At 37.0% G+C, this 24,409-nt stretch overlaps 1 protein-coding gene across 1 annotated transcript in view; it reads left to right on the forward strand.

Moving 5' to 3' along the window:
* LOC145688547 (uncharacterized) overlaps positions 1-24,409 on the forward strand; it is a 265,066-nt gene that overhangs the window by 135,740 nt on the left and 104,917 nt on the right. The window contains exon 5 of the mRNA XM_081762940.1: positions 22,974-23,131. Within this exon, the coding sequence (XP_081619066.1) occupies positions 22,974-23,131 (158 nt within the window). The remainder of the gene's footprint in view (positions 1-22,973; positions 23,132-24,409) is intronic.

A 24,409-nucleotide genomic window follows, 5' to 3' on the forward strand; every position in this document is an offset into this window, starting at 1 on the left:
AAGCTCCCTGATTTGACATCCGTTTCACCGTTCCAGGTTTCTAGGGGTGGCCACTGATTTATCAATGAAGACTGTAATACTTAGGGATGGGCACGATCGAGTTTTCTTTGAAACTCGACTCAACTTGAAACAGATATCTTTGAGCTCGACTCGAAAACTCGGCTCGAAAAATTTCTTCCAACTCGACTCGAATTTGTGTCAAGTTTCGAGTCGAGTCGAGCCAAAACGAGCCAATTTGAGCTAAACCCTGTGTAGTTCCAAGTACTCTCTTCAAATATCCTACATAGACAGTATAATTATCAATGATGATGATGATGATTATACTACTACTACTACTATTATTATTATTATTATTATTATTATTATTATTATTATTATTATTATTATTATTATTATTATTATTATTATTATTATTATTATTATTATTATTATTATAACACTGTGTATAAGCATGAAAGGTCGGCGGTTTGGACTGAAATACTTAAAACTAGTTGACTATCGATCTCGGTCTTCGAGGAATCTTCAGGAGGCAAGGACATCGGTCACGAGGTTCTGGGTTTGAGTTCCGGAGGAACAAGTATTCGGGCTTGAGCCAAAAATTGTTAAAACTCATAGAGCGTCGGCCAAACATGTTCATAGCTGCTCGGCCCGAGTTTAGGGTTGTCAACGGCTTGATGATTAGCATTAGATTTTTTGAAAAAGAAATCATGCAATTTGGGTGGACTTCAGCCTGAAAGTCTCAAACTCCGTAAATCTTCCACTAATTACGGTTGAGATGATATTCTTGGGTATAAGGAATAACCCAGGCAAATCAGTTCACGGGGATTTTTTTCTGTTCCTGAGTTGGCATTTATGTGGGACATATGCTGAACTATTAGAATGTAGTCCCTGTGCCGGTACCAGAAAATACATAATTTTCTTCACAAATATTGGTAATTCATACTTAGTATCGATACCAGTACCCTCGTTCTAATATCAATATTTGTAAACTGTATGCCCTTTGGTGTAGAAAGTAAAATGTATAAATTCTGAAGGGAAAACATTGCACAGTAACGTTATATTCGTATGTTAACGTACTTTTTTGTATGTTGTGGAAAGTGACCCCAACTATGGGGTTACTTTTCACCAAAGTTTATACTTCAGTAACTATGGTTATACTGAATGTTTACTAATGAACTTATACGAATGTTTTCCACACATATCTAGCTATAATATGTTTAAAATACAGTGTTCTAAATCATTACGTTTCTAAGTTACATGCGATTTTCTTTAAAATTCCTTAAATCGTGTGCAAAGTAACCTTGTCTTACGGTACCTGCAAAAGAGATATAACCAATTTGCGCATGTGTCTTTTTTTTTTTTTTTTCATCTTGTTGTTTACTATGTAGTCATTTAAGGGAAATAATGGACCCAGTACAAAGTGTCTGTTTCTGTGATATGAGACTTTTTATTGTAGTTCAGTATGTAAGCACTTTATTTAAAAATATACATATTTACTTACCTAATTTCGTTTTGATTTTCAGAAGACGACTATATGTACAATGGCGTCACTAGGCCTTATTTGGGGGGTTAAAGCCCGGAAATTTCTTCCAAGCTCCCCTCCCAAATCCCACACTGAAAATACGTTATATACTGAGAAATTTATTTCAAAAGTAAGATTCTAACACGCCATCAGTAGACTCATGATATATTGGGTTGTCTTCTTTTAGCTTCAACAAACAGCAACGCGTTCTGTATAGAGTTCTCAATGTGAAGTTCAGTCTTCGGCGAGCGACTACAGATACTTGTTGATGTGTTAGATTTAGCTGAGAAAAGCAATAGCTATTATGATTATGACGTAATCAGTGGTGTATTTAGGGGGAATTCCGGGCTTAATCTCCCCCCACGAAATCTTACTATAATAAAATAACTGCAATATCTTGCAGAATTTTCACATTTCCAGGCAAAGCTCCCCCACCCGAAAGTTAGGAAAGCCCCTTCCGAAACAAAATCGTAAATACGCCACTGGACGTAATTATGATTTTCTATCGTATTTCTCACTTGGAAATGCTATGTGAACTGAACTTCTCATTCCTTTACTTCTTAGTTTCCGCAAGGTGAGGTCTCAACTATAAACTATCTCATGCGGTAAATTTTAGATGGATAACTTTTAAGAAATTTTATATGTTACTTATTATTGCCTATTTTTATCTTATTGTATTACTATTTCAGGCAGGTCAGAAGTCGAATATAAAAGTAAGATTGCTGAGAAAGAAGTTTTTCATGAAGTATTTTTAAGAACTGAATGAATCGATGAAGTACAAGAATGTGCATTTCCGCAACGATAAAAGTGAAACAAATAAACATGACTATGATAACAAAAATATGAAAGCGTAGAGCAACAATATTCTCCCCCCCCCCTTCCCTCGCCCAAAAGCGAATTTCATTGTGTCCTTGATTGAAGATGATTCTAAAATACTAAACGGAGTTTTTGGGTTGTTGGGGAATATGCCCCCCTAAAGATCTTCAGCCCCCCAATAAAAATATTTTAGTGACGCCACTGTATTAGCATTTTTTGCGTGTGAAGTATTGTGATATACGTTTCTGAAATTGCATAGGGCATATGCTTTCTTACAATGGGAGACTAAATACAAATCTTCAGGAAACGCAACACAGCAGTTCTCATTACGAAGTCCCTTCATCTTTTTGACAAACTGAAAGGTCTCCTCCAGAGCTGGAAACCGTGTCAATGGACTGTGGAGTGCGGGAATAATTTTACTATCTGTCCGGCAGGTATCAAAAGTCTGCGTGCGCGTTTCTAAGAAGAACCTGTGTTCACACGTTGTGAGTGTGTGTGTGGTATGTCGCTTATTCATATCTCTAGCGCTGTTGCAGAGTACAGGGTAGTTTCGAAGTCGACTACAATGCAACTTCATTGCCATTCAAGCATCGCGGAAGTATTGCAGTAAACTGTCCCAGAAGTATAGGATTCATCGTTTATGCTGAGATCAGTGTCTGTAGGGATGTCAGGAAGGTTCACTATGATTGTTTTCAAGCATTGAAAAGTTTTAAAAGCTTATAACCGAAATTTACACGTTTTATTATGAGAACTATTTTGGGCGGAATTTCAAGGTTACCATATCTGATATGAAAGAATTGTCTAAAGGAAAAAAATAATTCAACAAGAAAGTTAACGTTCTGTACGAATTCTGCAAGAAGAACAGTAAGAAATTTGTAGTATCTTTTGTGTGAATACGTCACGTATATGAGAATGTGGTAGAATTTTCCTAACAAATGACAAAACAAGAGGAAAATGTGTAAGTACCGATAACGATATTTAATGCAAAGTGGAAACACTACAGGACGAGTTCGACTGACAGACGAATGGCCACACCTACACTACCCTTCTCCCCGCTCCCAGAACACTGAAATCTGACATGCTCGAGAAGTGGTGAGGGCTCTTAACTAAGAACTAATTGTTTACCCCTTGAGCTTCAGTATTTACTTCCGCTGGTTGTCTCTCAAAAGTTGTAAAGACTCTCTCTACCTTCATTGTTTTTGGGGTTGTTGACCTTATCCCCTTTGTGATGTGCCACCCGCTTTGAGCCGGCGACATTTTGACAAATTTGTAAATAATTTAAAATTTACATACTGTCACTTCATTTTCTGTATCTATACGTACACTTAGAGTTTATCCACACACTCCCAGTATGTCTTTTATACCAAACAATTATTACAATTTTATTAAATCACAATTTTATATCTTGTTTACTAGTCGTGGAGACCCGTTAGGAATCTCCAAGCAGACGTTTTGTGTCTCTGGTGTTTAGTGTACTCTAGTGGCAGGTTCTAAAATTACCTTCTTGCAGGCGGGAAATGGTGGACTGTCTGCTTCTGTTTTTCCTTTTATTTTTTTTAATTTGACTATGAAATGTTTACATACAACAAATAATAATCACACCTATAATAAAGTATATGAGTAATTTACTTATTTTTGTAGGTCCTTGGAGTTGTCATCTTTTTCGAGGTTAGATAAAGAAAAAAAAAAAAAAACGTCTTGGTGGTGAGTTGTCTGCTAGCTCCCCCCTCCAGACATACCACTCGACACCCTCCAAGGGTGGCTGAGAAAAATCTTTGCGAGTGAATTGGAATCATGCGGGAAACAAAATGCGATGCAGGGTCGCGTAAAACATACAGGGTGACCGCGTGACTATGTTACAAAATTTAAGGGATGATTCCTGACACGGAAACAAGAAAAAATGTTCAAATAAACTTTTGTCCAACGTACATAATTTCGGAGCTACAAGGTGAAGAAACCGTGGGAAACTGACATTCAAAGCTCTATAGCTCGACTATGGTGAATGATAGAGCTAATGCGGCATGGTCACGTCAAAGACACCGAAGCTGCTGTATTCAAAAATGCTTAGGTCGAGATCGTGCAATTCGTGCACAAGGGATTCCCCAAAGGAGCGTAGGGATTCCCGGATAATCTGTCAAGAAAGATGGGTCGAAAAGGATACGGATGAATAGCTGTCCCAACTGCTAGCAATAATGCGTCTGTACTAAGTCGATATCTCGCACAAGCACAAAATGGCGAACAGTTTTATACGTGCCATGTGTGGTTGCATAACGCGCACTAAATAAGAGTGGGGAAAATATGAAAGGAAAATATGAATAATTTAGTACAAATGGTAAATACATGATAGTACACTGTCCTGTTCATTGTACGTATAGACGCGTTTAATAAAGGGAATAATCATGAAACGTACTAAAATGTTGTACAAACATCACACTATCATTGTTTTCTTTCATGTAGTTTTGTCATTGAAAGCAAGTAAAACTAAGGGGAAAAACCGGGGGATATGGGTGCTTTCTTCCAGGCAGAAACTTTATTTCATTTGATGATACGAGCCGAGGATACTTTTTACGAGAGGGGGATTTTTCCGCCATCCCATGTTAATTTGACCACTGCCAGAGAACAACAGTAAAATATCCGTTTCTTATCATTAGCCGTAATGTGCGTTACCCGAACATTGAAAACAATTTATCAGGACGTTTGTTTTAGTCGCTGCTTCCGATGTTTTGCAGGACTAATTCCGAGATTTTGTCCAGAATGCTTAACATGTCGTATTGTTATCGTTTAGAAGATATTTTGTTTTCACAGACGGTGCTATCACCTGAAGTACACCACAGTTTGCAGGTTCGATCACAAGCATTTGTTCTTCCTTCTGTCGTAGAAAACAATCGAAGGTAAGGAAAGTATAAGACAACCCTACTAGAAGGTGTTGTGGAAGGTGGAAGGTCATTCTTCATGTGGTTTTGTTCGTAGCGTACGAGTTCCTTAGTGCAGTTTGTGCTTTGCTTGTTCGAATGTGAGATCAAATGGAGTATTCGATAGCAGAACTTGCGCACATGATATTTGTATACGGTCAAGCAAATGGCAACAGTCGACAAGCTAATAGGTTATATCGACTGAAGTATCCAGAAAGAAGACATCCAGCCCATACTATGTTTGCCAGACTTTTTCAACGCTTACGAGACACGGGGAATTTACAACCTCAATACTACGACCAAGGAAGACGAAGAACCACAAGTACTCCGAACTTTGAAGAACAAGTGCTTGACCGTTTCACCCAAGACCCAACAGTAAGTACCCGGAAAGTAGCACGTGAAAGGGGAGTAGCACAAGATACTGTTTGGAAAGTAGTACACGAGCAACAGTTACACCCCTATCACCCGCAGAGGGTTCAGGCCTTACGTCCAACTGACTTTCAACCTCGCGTTCGGTTTTGAGAGTGGTTTCTCCAACGCTCTATAATTGATCCACAGTTTGCTTCCTACCTGCTTTTCACCGACGAAGCTTGTTTTACGAAAGACGGGATATTTAATAGTCACAATAGTCATGTATGGGCAGACGAAAATCCTTATGCAATTGTGGAAAGGGGCCACCAAGACCGATTCGCCATAAATATGTGGGCGGGTATTATCAGTGATCAGATAATAGGTCCATATTTACTACCACCACGATTAACTGCACCAGTGTATACGAGATTCCTGCGAGACATACTTCCAGAGTTATTAGAGGATGTCCCTCTCGGTGTTCGTCAACGGATGTGGTTTCAACATGATGGCGCCCCAGCCCACTTTTCAGCTAGTGCTCGAGAGTATTTGAATCAAACGTTTCGTGACAGATGGATTGGAAGAGGCGGTCCTTGTAATTGGCATGCACGTTCCCCAGATTTGCATCCACTTAATTTTTTCTTGTGGGGTCATGTCAAAACACTTGTCTATGAAACGTCTATAGACAACGCAGAAGAACTTAGCACGAATACTCGCTGTCTGTGATACTATAAGAACAGATCCTGGGTTGTTACAGCGGATGCGTCAGATCTTACTGCGACGCTGTAACGCCTGTGTTGAAGTAGAGGGACGCCATGTCCATCACCTATTGTAGGATAATTGGGAGATTTGTCTCGTTTACAGGTAATTGATGATATTCTTGGCTGCATTCAATCCTGCTGTAAAATGTTGATTGAAGACATTATTCCCATTCTTGTGACTTTTGTTTTTAGGAAACAACCTCTTTTGCATTATGGTTGTTTCGCTCAGTTTTGTTTATTTGTTTTCAGTGACAACAATACATGGAAGAAAGACTAATAGTGTGATCCTTTTACAACATTTTAGAACGTTTCATGACTATTGCCTTTTATTAAATGCGTATGTTCAATGATAGGACAGCGTAATATCATGTATTTAACATTTGTACTAAATTATTCACATTTTCCTTTCAAGTTTCCCATTCTTATTTAGTGCGCGTTATGCAACCACACATGGCACGTATAAAACTGTTCGCCATTTTGTGCTTGTGCGAGATATCGACTTAGTACAGACGCATTATTGCTAGCAGTTGGGACAGCTATTCATCCGTATCCTTTTCGACCCATCTTTCTTGACAGATTATCCGGGAATCCCTACGCTCCTTTGGGGAATCCCTTGTGCACGAATTGCACGATCTCGACCTAAGCATTTTTGAATACAGCAGCTTCGGTGTCTTTGACGTGACCATGCCGCATTAGCTCTATCATTCACCATAGTCGAGCTATAGAGCTTTGAATGTCAGTTTCCCACGGTTTCTTCACCTTGTAGCTCCGAAATTATGTACGTTGGACAAAAGTTTATTTGAACATTTTTTCTTGTTTCCGTGTCAGGAATCATCCCTTAAATTTTGTAACATAGTCACGCGGTCACCCTGTATTTCTTAACTGGTATCGGAATTTCCAAGGACATTTTAATATTAAATATTACTTATTAATAATATACCCTTTAAATGTGGTACTCCTGACATAAATGCTATGTTTTCTTTCTTTTTTTTTCGGTCAGGCTCGCTTACCAGACTAACTGTTTTCCTCAGAGGTGTGAAAATACAGGTCAGATTGGATTTTTAGCACCTATTGTCACAAAAATTTAGCATTAAAGTGTGTACCCGCAAACAATAGAGTTGAGTTTGGAAGTAACAATAGTTGCTAGTCAATGCTTCTAACTTCATTTCATTTCTCCAATTTCTGTTCCTTATAGAATATACGTTATAAACCTGCTTCTTTTTGGACATGCCCCTTACTTTAGGTTGGCAACTATGTTAGCTCAAAGGTTATTGAACTCTTGGTTTCTCGAATTTTCCTGATGTGTGATGTGAAAGTTAAAATTTTGTGAAGATGAGTGCTTCTTAGACAGAGTTTTTTTTTTTTTTTTTTTTTTTTTTTTTTAAGTAATACGTTTAAACTCTAATATGAATACCATTTTTGTCTATAAATACTTCCATTTATACCTATTTATATCTGAATTAATCCTAATATAATTAAAATTATTACTTAATCTGGCTTTCAAATTAAATTAAATTATATATGTAGATTACTATATTTACATTTTGATATGTAAAACAGTTGGTAGGGCTGTCAGCTTACAGCGGGGCCACTGAAAGATCATTCCAATAACCAGAAATTTCTTCCAGCTTCACCTATGGACCTACATTCATGGAAATACTTTTATTTTGAAACATTACTGAGCACACTCCAAGCACAGCACATCGTAACTGCCAAACTCCAGCTGATCTTATAATTTCGTTCGTACTCACCATCGTTATTCGCTCTGGAGATAGTCCTCCACTACAGTGCTCACGAGTTACTCAATACATCGCTTCAATTCCTACAGCCCTACCAACAGCATCCACTGTAAATTACATCAATGATTCCTTCATTAAAATTCAACCCTACTTGGGTAATCATGGCCCACTTTGAGGTCTTATCCCAAACTACTGTTTTGCATCTTGGTCTAAAAATTCTATCTTCTAAATTCCACAAAACCAAAGACTAGAGAGAACTTCTTTCTTCTGTCTTCAGAATTGGTAGTCTCACCGCAAAGATTTCCTCTTTCCTCTACTACCATATTGAATCCCATCTCAAAGCTTACCTTGTCATTCTTCAAAGATACACAGTACTTTCTATCCATTACTTGTTCCATCACCAAACCACTTCTAATACCATTCTAATCTCCAAAGATCATGCTTCATTATGTTTTTGGTGCGAGAGACCCTGATTCTATTCCAAGGGAGCTCATGTGGTTCGGTTCCACGTCTCTTATAGCTTCTGTGCTGAAAAGGATGCTAAACTTCAGTTCAAACAATCATCATTATTCATTAATGTTTCGCGCATCCATGGTCTCAGCACCCTTGAAGAATTCATAAATACTTATTTCGAAATCCAAAAGTCTAGCTCACAATTCCTAATCACACTCGCTCAGTTTGTCCTAACCGTGACAATTGCATATTTGAAAATAACCACTATATTCAAATCAAGAAAACTAGCATGGTTAATCGTATGATACTCTCACGCGCAAAACTATTCATGGGACTTGTGAAACAACATATTCTTCTTTCATCATTAACTACAACCTTTCATCTGTATTTCATTCATTTACAGCATTTCCCTCATGGAACACGTTTAACCAGCATCGGAACCATTTCTGTAATCTCATGTTCAGGCAGATTCACTTGATTCTTCTTCTTTCATATAGCGTCACATTCCTTGTTGTGACTTTAAAGTTGGAAAGGAATGACTCAAGACTGACCCAATACTCCCCGAACCTACCACCAATATGCAACCTTCACTTCAAAAACTCCTACTTTTGTACCAGATGTTTCTCACATTATGCCATGGCCACTCAGGGAATCTTTATTTGCTGTACCATTTCGTCCCTCAATAACTTTTTCAAGATCCACTTAACTTTCTCCAACCGGAGATACCTGCGCAACCGTTCCGCAAACAGTTCAGTCGTTCAAAATACTCCACCATAGGAGGGAGGGGGAGGTGACTAGTAGAGCGCTTACCTCTGTGTGGAGTCCCTGATTCGATCCCCAGCCAAGTAAGTTTGTGGTGTACAACATTGTGTCCGTGAGTTTTCTAAAACTACTCCTAAAACAGGTAAAATGAATATGCTCAAATGCCAATCTGAACGATTAGGAACGTTTTCGATTCCATCCATCAGCGTTATCAGCCGTGTCTGGACCATAATTGCCAACAATTTGAACACTTTCGATAAATGGCTGGTTTCTTCTACATTTGAATTTTGAAACGTTTCCATATCATAATAATTATTAAGTCGTTCAAAGAGTGTATACATTTTATTGGGACACTTGATATATACCTAGGTACACACAGATTATATATAATATAGACTAGCTTGAGATGCTCGTTCTTCGCACGAGGAGAATAATAGATTTATGGAACGTATTTTAACCTGAGGCTCCCGTAGGATTCGCATTTTAATGAAAGCGTAATGATAAACGTTCGTAACGTCACCCCTTCCAACCACAGTCCTCACCCTTTCCCACCCTATTGCCGATGGGGGATGAATTTGGACTTAAAGCGGGATTGAGACTTTTATTATTCATCTCAGCGACCCATAAAACTATTGATTTGATAGTAATGCCGGTCGTTTTTTATTATTTTTACATGCTTTCCCCACATTTCACCCCACCCCTCTCCCCCGTGTCAATGTGGGATACTTTGGACGTAAATGGCATCGGTTAGGTCACTGTTCATCTTAGCGAAATCCAAAGCTGTGGATTAGACGCTAACATCAGCCGTTTTCGTTTATTTTTACATTGTACCCCCTTCTACCCTTACACTCTCTCATCCCCATAATGCAATAAAAGCCTAAGTTAGGTCATGTCCACCCAAAAATATGAAATTCAGTGCAGCGGTCTAATATCGTTACATTCATGTTTATATTGAAAATGCCCCCTGCCTCCCGTAAAACGGAAATTTTCAAAAGCGCTCGGACGTGTCCCCTATTTTTGATGAGTTTATATATACTAAGTTTCATCTTTCTAACTTAACAGGCTCGTGACATGCTGTATTTTTTTTTTTTTTAAATAAATTTTTGAATCTTTCCCCATCCTCCTCTTAGGATAAGCTCTTCCGAAAAATATAATGTGATAAAAACCAAAGTTAAGCCAGGTTCCACTCGTGTACCAAAAATCGTGAAAATCGATCCAGCGGTGTAAGCAGAATTAAATGTCAACATTTTAAAATTTATTTTTTACTTTCAAGCGATTATAAAGAAGAAGAAAGCGTGGTGATCATGAAAAATAATCGAATTAGATATTTTAGCGGATTTACACGATGCAAAGTCCCTACATATCGAATAGAGGATACGGACCACCACACTAAACTTTCTCGCTCTAATTCCTTAAACAAAATCACGTTGTGCTGTAGTTATTAATGGAACCTTTTGGGTGATACGAACACAATTATAAGATGCAGGGATGCAAAATGGTCAGCAAAGTCAGTATTTTAGGCTATTAGGAAGGTTAAACAAAAATTTTCAAATTTTAAATGCAATTTTAAATGATTTGTGTATGCCTCCAATGATGAATTAAGCATACCTGTGGGAGGGGGGGGGGGTTGCTATAATAGTTTATGAAGGTACTGTAGTTTAGTAATTTGTAAAAGGTGTTAAATTATGCTGTGCACATTAAGGGAGCTCAGCACGAGGTATATGATGGGAAGGCACATCTTGAAAGAGCTTTTAGATCTGGTATATACTGCTTACAAGAGTTGTAGAGAGTTCTGTGAGCAGCAGAAAAAATTGAAGGAACAACAAGAAAAAGAAGCAAAGCAAAAACAACGGGCAGCTGAAGAAGAATTGAAAAAAAAAAAAAAAAAACTTTTAATCGAGAAAGGAACAATTGAAGAAAAAGAATGTACTTTAAAACGTCTAAGGGATGAAGAAGAGAAGAGACTAACATCTGATGAGTTAATGAAGGAAGCAAATGAATGGTTGAGAGAAGCCATTAAGAACAAGGGTCTTGTTGGAGTCGGTGTAGCACAAGTAATGTTTGACAGTGCCACAAAAATGAAGAAAGAAGCTGAACAAAAGGCTGATAAAATTCAGAAAAGTGTAGAAAAACAAGTCTTTATTAATTACAAACTTTTGCAAGCAAAAAAAAAAAAAAAAAAAAAAGAAAAAAAAAAAAAAGGAGTGAACATCATAATAAGGTTCTTATAAATTTGTATGAGTAAAAGGAGGCAAGGGAAATTGTCCTGAGCAGCTGTAATTATTTTTTTATCTTATGAAAATGAGTTTACTGCAATTCAGTTTTCTATGTACTTGGTTTTACTTACATTTTAACTATGTTGGTATTTTTTCATCTCTTGAATTTAATATACTTATTATCATATTATATTGCAAGATTTGTTAATAACTGAGTTAACATATGTTTACAGCTGTTCAATGCGGAGTAGGATGGTCAATTTAATATATATATTGATTGTTAGCATTTGCAATATTTGGTCAGTATTTTCAGTTTTAAAGTCAGTAATTTTGATCTCAAAAGTAGTTTGCATCCCTGAAGATGTTTTCGGAAAAATTCGCCCAAAGAAAACCCATTCCCAAAAGTAAACTACTTTTTGTAGACTTTTTCCATAAGAAAATAACACGCCATATATTACAGTTTTAATATTCGTATATAAAATAAGAATCACATATTTCATAAAACCGTAAAAAAAACTCACCCCAAGAGTAAACTACCCCTTTTGGACATTCTGATGAACGTTATTTACTCAGCATTATAGGAATATCGGTGAAATATTTATATATGAAATATGAACAGAATCGCCTGAGTTGTTTTTGAGAAAGCAGTCTGAAAAGAAATTCACTCCAAGAGTAAGCTATCCTTTGCGAATTTATTCATAAGGAGTGTTTTACGCAACATTATAGAGTTATTGATTAAATATTTAGATATGAAACATTAACAAAATCGCTTGAGTTGTTTTTGAGAAAATCATCTGAAAAAATCACCTCAAGAATAAACTACCCCTCGCACATTTTCTCACGACAATTGAATTATGTCGTATTGTCAAGTTATTAATGACATATTTATTTATGATACATGAACAAAATAGCTTAAATCATTTTTGAGAAAATCGCCCGAATAAAACGCCCAGGAATAAATCACACCTTGTACATTTTTTTTTTTTTTTTTTTTTTTTCAGCATATGATATTGTCAGGTTGTTAATGAAATATTTATTTATGAAATGAAGAATATCGCCTGAATAGTTTGAGAAAATCGTCCAAAAAAATCATTCTCCGAGTAAACTACTGCTTCCCAATTTTATCAGAGAAGACTTAAACCATAGTATGGAGTTGTTATTGAGAATTTGAGTTATGAAATCCAAGTAAAATCGTCAGAGCCGTTAAAAAAAAAATTAAATTAGCAAATTTTAATTTTTAATTTTCACTCTTGAGTATCACATAAAAATCTTGTTTAAATTTCGATCTCGATGTGTTGAGCGGTATGGCCTCTAGGTGAATATAAATCAGGACGAACAGACGGACAATGTGGGAAAATATGGGTTTTTCGTTATGTATGGGTCTTACAAATCCGTTGAAATCTCGAATTCGATTTTTTCCACTCACCATACACCTCTCATTTCGTCAGTCGAAAGTAAAAAGTGTTTTTTCGATGTTTGTCCGTCTGTTCCTCCGATCGTCTCTATGTAAAAGTATTCACTCGCCTAAAGGCCGTACCATTAAACGTATTTCCACCAAATTTTAAACTTTCAAGGATTTATTACATTCCCTAGGGACATTTTCAAAATTTCTTTTTAGCCCCCAAAGTTAAGGGTAGGTTACTAATGATTAAAAATTTAAATTTCGATGTTTTCGGAAACAGTACTAATTATTTTGTTTAAATTTCATACATAATATTTCATTAACAACACTGTGTTGTGATATGTCTTTTCCCTGGGAAAAATCCAGAAGAGGTAGATTACTCTTAGGGATGAGTTACTTTTAGAACGATTTTCTCAGTAACGATTAAAATGATTTTGTTCATATTTCATAAATAAACATTTCGTTAGTATCCTGACAATATGACATAATTCATTTGTCCCGGAATTATTCACAAGGGGTAATTTACTCTTGGGGGTGTTTTTTTCCGGACCATTTTCTCAAAAATGACAGGCAATTTTGTTCATACCTCCTAAGCAAATATTTTAATACTAACCTGACAGTCTGAAAATAATTATTTACCCTGGAAAAGTACATAAGGAGTAGTTTACCCTTGAAGGCAGAGATGTTTTGTTTAAAACAAAATGTTTAAAACAAATAAAAGGCGTACGAGAAATTGATAATTTGTAAAACAATACTACAAAATAGCCCTTACCGCTGGTCTTGTGAATAGAGCGCGTGTGTTTGAATGTGATCTCCACCCGTGGAATTCTTGAAATCGAGAGCAATGTGGTGATTTGTATTCCACTTTAAACTGCAAGCTTCGCGTTTTTTATAGCCTCGGTGCTGAAAAAAAAAAGATGCTAAATTTTAACAAACAAACAAACAAGTTGGCCTTCTACAAAATGGGAATGTGAAAGAAAATAGTGTTTTTTATTTAGATAGAAATATAATAAATCAATTTTAATGAGTATAATTATGCCATTATACAATAAAAGTTAATCGAAGTGTTTTGTTGAAAAAAAAACTGTCAAAATATTCTATTTATAATATTTTATTTTTTACAAATGGAACAATCCCGATTAATGGGGCGTGTGCTCACTCTAACATTCAGTTATTCAGCTTTTGTTTAGTGTAAATGCGACGTACAATGACGCTCCTCATTTACGTTTACCATAGCACTATATTGGCCCGAACACCTCAATTGTGTAGCATCGCGTTTTTTTTTTTTTTTTAAATGTTAATGATCAATGTTCTTAATCCTGAATTTGTGTACTATAATATTGTCAATACAGAATATTGTGTATAAAAGAAACTATAGCTGTTATAGATGAAATGAAATCTTTGAGTTTTACGTCCCACGGTTATGCCGGTCAGGCTAAAGGAGACGGTGATGAGTCATGAATGAAATGGTGGAATGAAGAAAGTGTGAGGAAACGGGAGAGCCCCGAGAAAACCCACGCACACGGTGTTTGTCCACCACAAATTTCACTTGGCGGGGGCTGGGATCAAACCCGGGACCCAAAGCCCCAGAGGTGAACGCTCTACCACTAAGCCACCGCGGCCCCCAGCTGTTACAGATTCTGTAAATAATAAATAAATATACAATTTTATTGTGTTCTTTCATGCCTGTCATTGCCCCCTCAGTATTTACTTCTGCCCCTTCCCCCCTAAAAAATCAGGCTGGCTACGGGCGTGAGTGCTTCTCATTCAAAAGACTATTTTCTTCCCATGTGTGCCGGTTCAAATCTGACTGTTTCCCTATTTCTCATTTCTTGCTCTAAAACTTGCGAAACTATATTATCTTCATAAGCCTCTATTAATTTCTTCTTAATCCGAACATACACGAGATTGTCATATTCTGCGGTTGATTGTAAAGCTAGCAGAAAAGCACGAGCCCCATTTTCTAAACAATATGGGAACAAATGACGATTTTGTACATCACGTAGGTTATGAAGGACAGAAAAACCCTCAAAATGACTTAAAAAAATGACTGAACTGACTCGTTCAATTTGCCAGAAAATCTGGGGGGTTCTACTAAAAGATCTAAGGCAGAAGATATAGCACTAGTATTCTTCATTATTATTTTCAAAATCACACTTATAATAAATATCTTACACTACTATATATATATATATACATATACATATATATATATATATATATATATATATATATATATATATATATATATCCAAAACCAAAATATAAGTAACACTTCTTATATACGAACAGAAAGAAAAACAAAATATAATAACTTGGCAAAATTTTCTGTTCTCACTCACTTAATCATTCAACTAAGAAACAGTAAAACAAAAATTACTCTAAGTGAGTAAATGCACAAAAGTAGAGAGGGTGGGCAGGTGGGTTAAAAGTAACTCTACTCAATTTCTCTCAGAAAAAAACTATAAATTACACTGTACTTATTACTCAAAATGCATCGTTATTATCTTTTAAAATCTTTAAAGTACCTGACTTATCTATCGAAACTGGTAACTATCGAAAAAATATTTAGAAATTTAGGATCTTACAACGGTGTAAGCCTCAAAGCATCTCCATCATGTACCGGTGAGTACATGTAAAATATTTCAAAATTTGGGATCTTAAAGCTTTTACCACCATGTGCCGGTGCTGTGCCACAGTTGTAGCTCACAATACTTATTAAATGAATGCAACCAAATGGGGATGAAACTGATGCACAACACGGTACTTAACTATAAAATTGTGGTTGAATTTAAATGAAATTCAAATGTTTCTAATTTTGAAAAATGACTAGTTGTGGAAAATAGGTGAGAGAGAGAAAGGATATAATTAAGAAATAGGAATGAGCACTAGCCTGATAATTTCAACAAGGCTGGCGTCACCCTGGTCATCTGGAATGATGAAGGGTTTGCCCTGGAGGAACCTAGATGTTCTACTAACAGCCAACAACTGGAACTCAATCCTGCTGAACTGCTAGGGGTGTCGAACTCGCTCTGCGATAATGCGTCTTTAGGATGTCCTCTTACACCTTCATTCCACTAGTCCCAGTTGACAAACTCAAGACATGTCTGCGGCGATGAACCGGCAGAATGGTATTCTTTAGACATGGAGTCTGAGTCGGTCGTCCTCCAATGGTGAAATCTGCTTGTCTCCGATGATCCTGCACCTTCCTCAACTTCGTGGCGAATACCCCTTGTTGTTGTGTTCCTCGTGGTTTTGTTTGGCTGAAGAATGATGAGTTAAGCGTCCAAGGAATCGGGAAGTATCAGACTATGCTTGAAGGTATGCGGAAAGGCAATGAGGAAACTAGTCGAGTTTATTAACAAATATGTGTTTACAGAGGCTGTCTAGGAATGTACAATCTTGATCAAAGTTTTCTTCTGATGAATTTTCAAGAGTTCATGATTCTGTCGTTGATAATGCAATTTAATAAAATAATAGAATTTAGCGAATTAAGTTAGGAGTTTACACAGTTACTTCACACATGTGAATGTTTGGATTTCTTGTGGCTACAGCAGGTCAGTGTGGTGATTTATAATTTATTTTGTCTTTTCCTTCCTTGTTTTTAACGTTTATTGTATTGTTTAACCCTTAACGAGTTTTCGTTACCATTTGGCTACACATTTTTGATCTTGCCTATTGCGTTTGAAGACTATTATTTTTATTTATTGTTCCTTGTGGTTATTTGTGTACATGCTTTCCGCGATCCAGAAAAGCTATTGCCTCCTGGTGACAACTCTGGTAAATTTTACGCGGAAGGTAGTCTGTGGATATATTGTTTTGCAAGCAGTGCCGGAAAAAGACAGAAAAGATAGTGAACCGTTAAGTTAAATGCTTATCAGTTAACTTGCAAGAAAGTGTCGTAGTCGAAAGTTAAACTACTTATATAACTGATATTAAAAAATAAATAAAAGAATAATCATAAAAACAAGCTTTTGTGTTGTATTCAGAAAACAAAGAAAGGATTCTTTGCTACATTGTACTTCTAGAATATCTCAGGCATTCGTTGATACAGTACATGTTGGTTCTCAGTCTCCACACATACATACTTTAGAGAAAGAAAGAATCCGAAATGAAAGAAAAACTACGTGACAAGGTGCAATCTAGAGTTTTATGTGATTGCCGCTAGAGAGGGGCGTTCGTTTAGAGTTCATCCGACCCCTAGCATGAATTTCAGATGTTGGGAGCAGTAATGCAGATTTAGAAACCCTTTCCTGAGCAAAGTCCACAGAAAAAATTTGAAGTCCTTATAGCGAACAAATACGGACTTCGATCACCATTTCTATTGACCGTAAGGAACTATAAGTCTAAGTTGCTCTCTTGTATATTTTTAGGCTTAGGATTCCAAAGGTTTCACTACTTTAGAGTTTCGGGCCTACTTAAAATTCTGGAAATTGGGCATAAGCAACTTTCCAGTTTTGATCATCTATATTTCATCCGTATTTATTCCATGTAAGGACTCCAAATTTGTTCTGTTGGACTTTGCTTATCAAAAGTTTTCTAAAAACTGCCTTACTGTCCCCAAAATCTGAGATTCAGGGCGAGGATAGGGGCGGCTGTCCTCTTTCCCCCCCACTGACGCCCCTGTCTAGTGGCAGTCATATGAAACTATCCCATGCCCTTTCACGTGGATTTAGTTTCATTTGTTTCGAACCCTTGACTGCGAAGATATTACGTTTTGAAATAGAATTCATTTGCTGAGCAAAACTGAACCTTGTTGAAAATGGATTGTATCCATTGTGCTTTGAACGCCCCAATTACTTTTCTTCAATAAATTATTGACTTGAGAAAAAACAACCAATTACATAGGCTTGCAGAAAATATTGTAAAGTTAACACAACGTGAAGTGTGCTTCAAATATCACTTTTCGAAAATTTATTATTGTAAAATAATTTTATTCGCATCATTGTTCTGAAATAGTAATCAAATTTTGCAACTAAAATCTCACCCGCCTCCACGAAACGTGAGTTTAGCCCCTAAGGGCATAACTAGGAAACGTTCAGAAACAGTAACCCCGAAATGACTTGTCTTAGGGCTAAAATAACCGCATAAGCGTATTTCTGGTAAAATTATAGCCTTAAAACATGTAAAATGACTCCCTTTGCATTCGAAATTTCGAATTGGAATCAAAGATGGCCGCAATGATGCTTGCCAGCGCATCATCTGATGTGTCAGAGCACTTTCAAGTTTCATCATTTCTCTTTACCCGTTCTCAACACACAAAGGTGGTGAGGACTTTTATTTCACTATGTACTGTATATTGATAGTGTGAAATCTCCATAGTAGGTAGATTTTAAAATCTACCTAAAAAGCGTATTACAACCAAGAAAGTACTTATGAGAGTTACTGGCAAGAGGGTGTAATAAGAGGGGTCCTGATATGAAATAAGTTGAGAATTACTAATTATACTGAAATATTCCGTACCCAACATTGTAGTCTTAACCGGGATAAAATAAATGAAAAGGTCGGTTGCTAGTAGTGGTGCTAGTGCTATTCAGCCGGTTCCGACCTGTTCGCTAGAACCGGTTGTTAAATATTTCGAGTTCACAGAACCGTTTGTTATAACCAGAAATAACAGTAAATTTCACCCAGTTATACCCAGGAACACTAAATTTTAGTTTAACTATGTTTGTAAAAATTCTCTCAGCTAAAGGGTTAAACATATGATTCCGTAGAACAAAGTACAAGCGGTTTATTTCTTAATCTCAAATGCTCGGATATCAAGAATGAAAACTGGGATCACACGAGTGTAGTGATGAGGGTGATTTACGTATATTTGAAACGCATACATACAGTGCTCGCAATATCAAGAAAGCTCTTAGTGGGTGGTAATCGGAACTGCCCTAACAGTCGTATCCACTTACTAGTGACATTGTAACTTAGTGTGTGTCCAACGACGTTGCCATAGTTTTGGTCCCCTTACACGTGATTAACGACTTACACATATGGCTGTAAGAGGTCACTTTCCGTTTTCCTCTTTTTCTTTTTCCCCCCTTGCTAATGAAAGATTGATGCTTCCTTTTGTGTTCCTTCAAGTAAATAAATAGAAACAAAGAGATTTTAACGTATACTACCACACCAATATTTTAATATTTCAGAGTACATTATATTTTTATTGTTTGTTCTATCCACAGCAAGAAATTATATGTAATATTCACTAATTTAATGCGAATGTCATAAACTATAATTTATTCTTAAATGTGTTTTAAAATACTAAATATACATCGCTTTAAACTATTAAGAAGAATGAATTGTTTATTTATTTATTTATTTAGTTTATTTCAACTTTGTTTCAATAATTCATAAAATTAAGAATATTAATTAAATAAACTGCACTACCGTCCCGTTTAACCAAATCTCCGGATTAACAGAATCGATAAAAGAAATAAGCATTTACTCGTGTACGATGAAGCACCAGCAATGAATAAAATATTTGGTTTTAAATGAGTAAAACAAGAAACGGCTTTTTGCAATCGGTTTAGTGTCCCAGTAGTATGTTCTAATCTCCTCCTTGAATTCGCATAATTTGGAAGTCTTACTTACAGTGAAACGATACTCACTTGTTATGTCATCAAAATGCATATCGTCTTCTGGGATCAACGCCACGTATCTCCAATTTTGAGGAATTTGAGTTTTTGATACCATTAGAATCATTATATAGGGTGGCGCACAATCTGCTTAAGTAGTACACGTATATACTTAACCCTAGGAAGTCGGGAGGGGGGTGCTTCTCGAAACCACTCGTTTGTATTTCTTTAAAAAAACCGTCGTAAGTCTTGATTAAAATATTGAGAATTTTATTTATTGTCTATTATTACTTCTTTCATAAATCCACATCATTAATGTGCATTTGTACTTAGTAACTTGTAAGTTAAAAAATATTTGAAAGTAGTGGGCTCATCGAACCCTCTCCTTGGACTTCCATGTGACATATTTTCTTCAAGTATATTTCCTGAAGTTAGATTTGTTTCGTTTGTATTTAAAAAGGATTGTGTTCTTATGTTGGGAAACAGCTTATCAGCTACGGGTAAGTTCTGAATGCTTATTCTATATTCATTTCTTGTTAGATGGCGTTATGTGAGTTATAGTATGTTATACTGTGGGTTTGAGGAGCCCCTCCCCCCCTTGGACCTACTTAAGACAAAAAAATTCTTGGAGTTCCTAGGGTTAAGAAAATTGTAAAAAAGAAAGAAAAAAACACTACCTGTTGAAGATATTTTCTTGCGAAATGATTTGCGCAACATTACAGAATTCTTAATGATATATAAACAAAATCGCTTGAGTTGCTTTTGAGAGTATCATCCAATAATAAACTCACTCTTATCAGGAAACTACCCCTTGCGGATTTATTCGCGAAGTTACTTAACCCCTATTATAAGGTTATTAATCAAATTATTATGTATCGTCTGTTTTATTTTTGAAAATAATCGTCCGGAAAAACTCACCCCAAAAGTAAACCACCTCTTATGATTCTTTCAGGATAAATAAGGTATGCTGTTTTGTTAGGTCAATAATCAAACATTTATTCATGAAATATGAAACAAAATCGTCCGAAAAACTCCCCCTCGAGTAAACTACCCTTTGTGGATATTTTCGGGACAAATGAGTTATCCCATATTGTCAGATCGTTATGAATCACGTATTTATAAAACAATGATTTATGAAACATGAAAAGAAATTCGTTAGAGGAGTTTTTGAGAAAATCACAAATTTTGATTTTCATCTGTTAGTAAACTACTCGTAGTTTTGGCGGTGTTAAGAAAATTCGAAAATTACGCTACAGAATCTTGTAAAAACCTTAAGTTTAAAATTATGTCTCGATACGCTGAACCGTAGATATGCCCTCTAGGCAACCGAACATATTTTCACTGGGACGAACAGAACTCCGTTTTGAGACATGTAGGGACCATCCAACGTTTTGGGGATGAGTTTTATCTGGGCGGTTTTCACAAAAACGACTGAGGAAATTTTGTTCACATTTCATAAATACGTATTTCGTTACTAACCTTAAAAAAAAAAAAAAAAAAAAAAAAAAAAAAAAAAAAAAAAAAAAAATACAGAAGGAGTTGTTCACTTTTAGGAGTAAGTTTTTTTCCAGGCGATTTTATCAAAAACGACTGAGGCGATTTCATATTTCATCAATAAATATTTCATTAATCACCTATAGTGTTGCGTAAATTACTTCTTGTTAGAATGTCCATGCTTCAGCTGAAACTATAGGATAACAAGGTTTAGTTTCAGAAATTGGAGCGAGAAAGTTTAATGTGGCAACCCGTGTCTTTATCTGTCTATATATGTATATCTATCTATCTATCTATATATATATACAGATGGTGATCAGAAAAATGGAAACACCTGAACGAAATTGCAACTTACCAGATTAATATGGTGTCAGGTCACCTTTTGCCTTCAGAACAGCCTTCATGCGACGTGGGATGGAGGCATAGAGTCGTGAATGGTAGCAAGTGGAATTTTACACCATTCCCCGTGCAGGGCATCGGCCAGTTCTGTGAGAGACGATGGAGGTGGAAATCGTCGCCGGAGTTGTGTTTCCAAGACGGACCACAGATGTTCAATTATGTTGAGATCTGGGGATTGGGCGGGCCAGGGGAGCTGTTGAACTTCATCCCGATGTTTCTCAAACCGCGCTACAACAACGCCAGCTGTGTGAATGGGTGCATCATCATCGTGGAAGATGGCATCATTGTCCGGGAACAACATCCAGACCATAGGATGCAAGTGGTCTCCTAAAATTGCGACATAATCGTTGGCAGTGATTCGTCCGCTAACTGTGACCACAGGACCCAATGAAAAACGTGATATGGTGGCCCACAGCATCACCGAGTCGCCGCCATGTTTCACAATTGGGCGGTGACACTGCAAATCATAAGCTTCTTTGGACGTTCTCCACACATAAACACGGCCCGTGGTTGGGAATAGGGTGAAGGATGACTCATCCGACTATATCACATGTTTCCAGTCCTCAACGGTCCAAGTTGCATGGTCGCGGCACCATTTGCGGCGTGCGAAAGCGTTATGGTCCCTGATGAGCGGTTTGGCCCGTGCAACACGACCACGTAAGTTCATGTCATGTAATTCGCGGCGGACTGTGATTGTCGAAACAGGGTGGGGGAGGTGCTGATTGAGTTCCTCCGTCACTTGCTCCGCAGTGGCACGACGGTTCTGCGCGACAATGCGCTTTAATACCCGGCGTGACCTGTCACTCATGATTTTCTTCCGCCCACTGTTCCGCTTCCCCGATGTGGTTTTCCCGTGTGTTGTGTAGGCCGTCATCAGCTTTGACACTGTCCCACGGGACACACCTAACACAGTAGCCACTGCTGTCACACTCACTCCACATAACCGCGCACCAATAATTTGCCCTCTTCGAAAATCTGAGAGGTCTCCCATTTTACACTACCTCCGTCTGCTGCAGCCACTGGACACTGCTGTTCCACTGCGCCTGACGTAGTATGGAGACAGACCTAACACACCACTACCAGCGGTCCGGCGCTGCGGGCACCACGACACCACTGCCAACCCATACATCTGACGTGTTGCAAACTACAGGTGTTTCCATTTTTCTGATCACCATCTGTATATATATATATATATATATATATATATATGAAATATAGATAGATAACAAGAATAGATAATTATGGGTGTTCAGATAGGGGATTGAGTAGCGAATAACCCACTGGCACGGTAAACTGAAGATGTGCGTTCCATTCCTGGCCCAGTCTCTGATTTCTTACTTTCTGAACCTTCACTGTATTGACATCTATGGGGATATGAGATAAAAAAAATATAAAAAATCAGTTAATTCCTCCCACTTTTTCATATTATACTGCAGTTTCTTTTATAGAGAAGGTAAATAGTTGTGTGTAGTACCGATTGTAGCATGGGCCATGTAGAATTATTTTCTATTGAGAAAGTTGAATGAGCTTATGACTAATATTCGAATCTTTGAGTCTGACATCATTTTTGCTTTATTTCCTAGCAACTGGAAGATAGCGCTAAGAAATTCAAACAGGAGAAGAAGAGGCAGAATGTGTATTTCAATAGTGAAATAGAGAAATCCAGGCAAGAAACTCTTGAGAAGGTATCAGAATTGGCACGTATACAGAGTGAGCTAAAGGAAGTTCGTCATCGATATAGGTCAGTACTATTCGTTGTCCATACTTCTGGTAGATACTTATGGATAGACATTGGGAATGGCAAATGGTAAGTAGTTAGTATGAGCTACTAGCTGAAGCCAGTGCACTTTTAAGTGGGGTTGCAAAATTTGGTTTCAAAGTGCTTGACTTGATACAATCCACTCATGACCGGGGCGCGCATTTTGTACGCGTAGTCCTGAATTCGATTCTTTGTAGAACATTGAACCCATTATTGTGGTTTATATTCCACCTTAAATTGTAAATCCACGTCTCACATAGCCGTGGTACTAAACTTCAACAACAGCAACGAATAGTTTTCTTTTTCTGAAGGAATGGTGGATGTTGAACATTTTTCTTTTGACTATTTATTTTCAATATGCTGAGGCCGTGGTGGCTCAGTGGTAGAACGTCCACCTCTGGAGCATGGCGTTCTTGGTTTAATCCCAGCTCGTGCCAAGTGAACCTTGTGGTGGACAAACCGTATGCGTGGGTTTTCTCTGGGTTCTCTCGTTTCCTCCCACTTCCTTCAATCCACCAGTTCATTCATTTCTCATCATCACAGTCTCCTTTAGCTGGCACAACCGTAGGACGTAAAACTTAAAAATTTCATTTTTTTTCTTTTATTTTCAATATGCTATGCACATGGTACTAGGAAAGCCAGAAGAAATAAAAGGTTTAGTTTAGAAATTAGAAATGTTTAGTTTAGTTTAGAAATCAGAATTTAAATATTTAAATTAATGACTTGCTCTTTCCTTTCACGTAATCCAACATGACAGTGAAATATGACAATGTTTATTGACAATAAATATTTAAGATTTTTTTTTATCGATAACTCTTAAACTTGATGTTGGTGTGTTTTATATATATATACAGAGGGTTGATTAATTCGTGTGTCAATTTCATTTGTTCACTGTGCAAAAGTGGTAGCAGGTAAAGCCGTGCAATTTGGTGTAACTTTAGACGAAGGATATACGTTTTGTTTCGCCATAGAAGCATGTCACTTGTACTAAAGATTGAAGAGATATAGGGTCAAAGGTCAAATTTCGTTTTTTTTTCCTTATGGGACTACAACGGTAAATTCTGAAAGAGCCTGAAAAAAACATAAATCAAAGTGATAACAGAAAAAGCTGTATGGTATGATTCTACGTCGCAAGCCGACAAAATATGCGTCAATCAAGTGTCAAGGTCAGATCAAGGCCACAGGTCACCTTGAGAACCTTTTTGAATACACTGAAAACAACACAATGTCCGTATCAAATCATGTTAAACATCAAAATGA

Source organism: Thermobia domestica, chromosome 6, assembly GCF_964235325.1.
Source record: "Thermobia domestica chromosome 6, izTheDome1.hap1.1, whole genome shotgun sequence".
Classification (NCBI taxonomy): Eukaryota; Metazoa; Arthropoda; class Insecta; order Zygentoma; family Lepismatidae; genus Thermobia; species Thermobia domestica.